This window comes from Impatiens glandulifera, chromosome 7, assembly GCF_907164915.1.
Source record: "Impatiens glandulifera chromosome 7, dImpGla2.1, whole genome shotgun sequence".
Classification (NCBI taxonomy): Eukaryota; Viridiplantae; Streptophyta; class Magnoliopsida; order Ericales; family Balsaminaceae; genus Impatiens; species Impatiens glandulifera.
The window spans coordinates 31,374,061-31,379,749 of NC_061868.1; the positions used below are offsets into that span (position 1 = coordinate 31,374,061).

The window sequence follows — 5,689 nt, forward strand, 5'->3', positions numbered from 1 at the left end:
GTGGGCATCATCAGATATAAAGGGGACATAGTGTGTTATGCAATATTTACTCAATTATTTAAGGCTCCTAATTCTTTTCATAACTTTTTAATTAACTTCAGTTTATTTTATATTAATAAAAAAAAACTAAAACCAACTCATTTAAATCAATTTTTTTTTTAATGAAGATCGAACTTACAATATTTTATGTTACACAACAATAAACCGACAAACAAAGTTAAGCCAATCAAAGTTAAGTATATATTAAGAAAGATGAATGATAAACTCAATCAAAAATTCATCGAAAGCAAGTCCACGAATCCGACATGGCCTGCCACATTGTCCCACGTCCCGAAACGCACATTTCGGGATATTTTTAATTTTTTATCTCCTATCCACGTGCGTTTTGGGATCCAAAATAAGCGTTTTGGGATATTTTTAATTTCCTCTCTTCTATTCACGTGCATCTCAGGACATTTTTAAAATTTTTTCTCTCCTACCCACATGTCATGTCACGTCGATTCGTGGACTTGCTTTATCTTAAATTTTGGTTGAGTTTATCATTTTTCATTAAGTAACGAGATATTGTCATAATTAAGTTAAATAATTACCAAATGTTATGTTTGTTTGCAAATGCATTATCATCAACGCAAAAAGAACATGCTAGCTAGTAGCTACGTCGACTCCTCTCATTCCAGTCTCCTTGGAATTCATTCTTTTAACTTGAAACCCTTCCGTACGGCCACCCATCATCAAATTTAATACCCTAGACAGCAAGAGAAAGACGGCATAGGATTGAGTGGCTAATTAACAATACCTGATGAAGAGGAAACCCGATGATTGTGGACCATTCAAACTGTTTCCTGCTTGCACAGCTTCTTGATTTTGATTTGTATTGTTTAATTACAATGGATTCCAGGCCCCACTCTCATGAAGAATGCTACGTAGCCCTTAATATTAGCCTTTACTCTCCATTCACCATTAATGATCATGACTCATCACCATCCAATCATCATCTAAGGCTAACCATATTGTTCCCCTTTACTATTCACTCAATGATTCATGGCATAACCAAAAAAATAATATAAATATACATATTTTTTTAATGTCATAAGCCACCATGCCGTCTCAACTAAACTTGGCGTTGTTATATATATATACAATCACATATTGACAAACCATATAACTTTCTATATATCTTTTTATAACCCCATACAAATTCCATAATTCCAATTCCATTTTCTCAGACATATACCATGGATGCAACTCCAACCACAAAATGGGCTCGGACTCAGTGGAGAATGCGACTGGGGTCTGCTTTGAGGACCTCAGCCGCATGCGCCGTGGTGGGTTGTGCCACTATGTATGGGCCTGAGCCAATCAGAGCACAACTAGCCTTTCCCGCATTCTCCTACTTGACAACTATATTGATTGTGTGTGATGCCACTTTAGGTGATGCTCTGAGGGGATGCTGGCATGTTATACTTGCTACTGTTTTTGTGATTCCGGCTTGTGTTTTAGGGTTGTGGGTACTTGGGAGGGGTTGGTGTTCTATTTGGCCGGTGGCGGCCTTGGTGGTGGCTGTGGGTGGTTTTCTTGTCGCTTTGTCGGGGAAGAATACATCTTTATTGGCTAAGAGGATTGGTTTTGGTCAAGTTGTGATTGTTGTAGTTGGGGCTGTTGTTCTTGGGGAGAAAGATGGGGTGCTGGAACATCCTTTTCATGTGGCGGCAAGCACTGCACTTGGGGGTTTGGCTTCTGTCTTGGCAATGCTTTTGCCATATCCTCGTTTAGCTTATTCCGAGGTAAAGTTTCTATTTGTGGAAAGTCGGTGTTAGTTAATTTTCTATACTTGGCGAGTATACATAATGATTATATAATTCATTTAGAGAAGAAGGAAAAAAAGATGAGGAAATAATTAAATCTATAGTAAAGACTACCATTAAGAAGAACACTATATTTGAGAGTATTTTGGTTTTCATCCTCTTATCAACAATCTATTAATCTTCTAACTCTTGAGTTACCTTTTACTTTGTATAAATTCATATTTTTGTAAATGAGAATAGTTTGCAGAAAATGTATGGTCAATACACTAAAAATTGTCTTATATATCTATCTAAATCATATTTTAATTCTATTTTAATTTTGATGATTAATATTACTTATGAACAAGATTTTCATAATTATAATTTATGTAAGGAAACTCTTTTCTTATTTTTACTTTAATTATGCCCTTTTGATTAGTTTTTGTTCATGATTTTCTAGAATATATGTTCATTTTAATTATGAAATTCTAGATCTTTTGTATTGAAAATTTATCAATCAATCAAATATTTAATAAAAAAACTTTCACCTTTTCAAAACTAAATTGCTCAATCTTGTAATATGAAACTATTTATTTTGTGGATATTAATCTATTATTCAACTTTTAACAAATGATATTTAATTTGGTTATCAAATTTTAATTTATATATATATATATACTTGTCTCTTATAGTCTATTATTCTACTATTGACACATTAAATATATTTTAAAAAGATAAATTATTTTCATTATTTTAATAGTTGTCACACTCATACCGACATTAAGATCACAACTAAAAATCTAAAATAAATAAATAAAAAATATTACCCAAAAGCTATCAAAAATTCACAAAATCTCAAACTTCAATAATTTTTGCCCTCTTTATTTCTCAGTTTATGTAAGCTCATATTTACTCTTAAAACATTAGATTATTTAAACTTTATAACTTGAATTAAAGAGACATATTAATGACGTTGGAATCTCTTTTTCTTTGTTAAAGAGAATGTGTACTATTTGAACTTTGATGCACTTTTCTTGTCTTTCTTTCTTTAGTGTTTGGAATCTTATGGTAATTATTGAATCTAAATCATTTTTCTATTCTTCAAAGAGGAATATTTGAATCTTCCAATGAGATTCTTTTTCCTCTTGATAGAGAGTGTTTTTATTTTCTTTCTTTTTGTCTTTTAAGATTTGGCATGTAGATAAATGCCAAGTATATTAACATTGGTTATAATTTGTTAAATATGACTGTCAATTTGTTTACATACTTTTAAAAGTTTAATATAGCTTGCTTAAAAACATCTCAATCAAATTATTTTCAATATTTTTTAAATAAACAAATTTAGTTAACTTATTTGAACTCGAAAATCACAACAAAATAGTCTAAGTTATTATATAATTTTCATAAATTATTTTAAAAAAAATTAAAAAGACAATATAAAAAGATAATATACAAGTGTGATTACCCTAAAAAAATATATATATAAAAACTCACATACAAGTTCATAAACTCATATTTTCACTTCACCAAAGTAGTCCAGTAAGAGTCGGCTTAAGAGACTAAAAGGTTACGGGTTCGTTCTATCTGGATTCACTTTTAATTTGGTTACGGGTTCCTTCTATCTGGATTCATTTTGAATTTAAGTGGGGAATCAGTCATGACTGTGATTGTGGAGTATCATGCTAGTTCTCTTTCAATTCCCAAACAAAAAAACCCTCATATTTTCAAATGTTCTCATCCATATTATGGTACCTTGTTTTGTTATCATGTTTGATTTGCAATAACATTATTTTCATTACAGGTTGGGAAACTATTGAGGCTTTATGGGGAGAACACAAAAGAGAGAACGGCCATCTTCTTGAAAGCCTTCTTGGCTCCAAATGCTACAACTGCAGCACAATACATTTCTCTATCTCCTCCTTTTGCTGAAACAGGGGCGAAGCTTCTTCACAACATCAAAAACTTGCAGGGAGGTCTGTTATGGGAGAAACCATGGATTAAAAAACACTCAAAATCATTAGAAGACAGATTACAAGACATTGAGCTTCCAATCAGAGGCTTAGAAATTGCTCTGTCTTCTGGTTTCTTCCCTCTTGATCATCAAGAACTTGCTGAATCTTTGCCAAGAATTGAAACCCAAATCAGTCTTAAGCTTGACCAAACTATATCATTTAATGCATCACCAACCACAACTGTCCCAGAATTACAAGAAGATTTCCTTAACAAGTCCCTCAACTGTCTTAAGCCTAATGATCTCACTCCTAAAAATTTACCTTCTTTATTCTTCCTGTTTTGCCTCACACTCCTAATCCAACCCTCAATTATCACCAGAAAACCCAAAACTCGAAAACCCGACAATTTTTGGCCATGTTTGTCTTGTCCGAGTAAAGAAACGTTGTTGTTTGCGGTCAAGTGTTCGATGTCATTGGGACTGGCGGTTCTGTTTGGATTGACGTTCGATAAGGAAAACGCGTTTTGGGCGGGTCTAACCATCGCGATTAGCTTTTCAAACGAAAGACAAGCCACTTTCACGGTTGCGAATGCCCGTGCACAAGGAACCGCTATGGGATCAGTTTACGGTGTACTAGGATGTTTCTTCTTTCGTAGATTTTCTCAAGTGAAGTTCTTGGCTCTACTTCCATGGATTGTTTTCACATGTTTTCTCAGGTACAGCCGTATGTATGGTCAACCGGGAGCCATTTCATCAGTTATCGGAGCATTGTTAATCCTCGGGAGGAAGAATTATGGAAATCCTAAAGAATTCGCTATCGAAAGGTTAACAGAGGCTTTCATCGGTCTGTTTTGTCTGGTATTAGTTGAGAACTTATTGCAGCCGGCCAGAGCTATCAGTTTGGCCAAATTCGAACTTTCCAATAGCTTGAGAGCGCTAAATGAATGCATAGAAGAGATTGTAGATTCAAATTTGAGAGATAAAAAGCAAGAAATATTGAAAACCCATATCAAAAAGCTGGAGAAATTTTGTGGGGAAGCAGAGTTAGAACCTAATTTCTGGTTCTTCCCATTTAAAGGCAAATGCTTTTGGAAGCTTCACAAGTCTTTGTCAAAGATGTGTGATGTTTTGCACTTTATGGGTTTTGAATTGGAACTAGATGATGATCAGGAGGAGCTTGATCATCTCCAACAATATATGAAGATCGATTTAGAGCAGTTCAAGGACGACATAGCCATCTCGTTGAAACGACTGGAGAGCATCACATCGATTAAGTCCTCGGCAGTTCATGAAGAAGAGTCGAAACAGAAGGGAACTAATCATGATCTTGAAACGGGAAGATCAAAGAGTGGAAGCAATGGCCTTTTTCTGCAACAGATGAAAGAAGTGACGGATAAAATGCAAGATGGTCAGAAGAAAGGGATGATTCTCCGTTTGGGGGCTATGGGATTCTGTGTCAATCTTCTGATGAGAGAAATGGAAGAAATTGAGAGAGCGGTTTTAGAGCTTGTTCAATGGGAGAATCCTTCAGGCCTCCAAAACATTTTGTAGATCAACCCTCTACAAACAAACCACTTTTTAATACATGATGATGTTCATATTATTAGCAACCTCTTTTAAGTGGAGTATTAGGAAAAACATTAAAGAATGTAAATTTTATGTATAAAGTTAAATGAAGTTCTCAAATATATTATTTGAGTGGTAAGATTTTATTTATGGATACAAACTTAATAAAATATGTAAAATTTGTTAACTTAACATAAAAAAAAATTAACAAAGTTAATTTTGACATTTGTAAATTAACAAAAAAAAATTATAAGTTCATTTTTAAAATTAGTCTATTCTCTTTTAAAATTCAAAACCCTAACTCGATCTGATTACATCGACATCTCTTATCTCCAGTAAATAGATGGTCCGTAAATCTCTACAGTCAAGAAACAACAAGCTTAAACCA

The 5,689-nt window shown here is 33.6% G+C and overlaps 1 protein-coding gene across 1 annotated transcript; it reads left to right on the forward strand.

Moving 5' to 3' along the window:
• Window positions 1-1,178: 1,178 nt before the first annotated feature.
• Window positions 1,179-5,356, forward strand: LOC124945314. Its single transcript, XM_047485724.1, has 2 exons — window positions 1,179-1,784; window positions 3,586-5,356. Exons 1-2 carry the CDS (start codon window positions 1,236-1,238, stop codon window positions 5,284-5,286), a joined length of 2,250 nt encoding a protein of 749 aa, XP_047341680.1. The 5' UTR covers window positions 1,179-1,235; the 3' UTR covers window positions 5,287-5,356.
• Window positions 5,357-5,689: the final 333 nt, after the last annotated feature.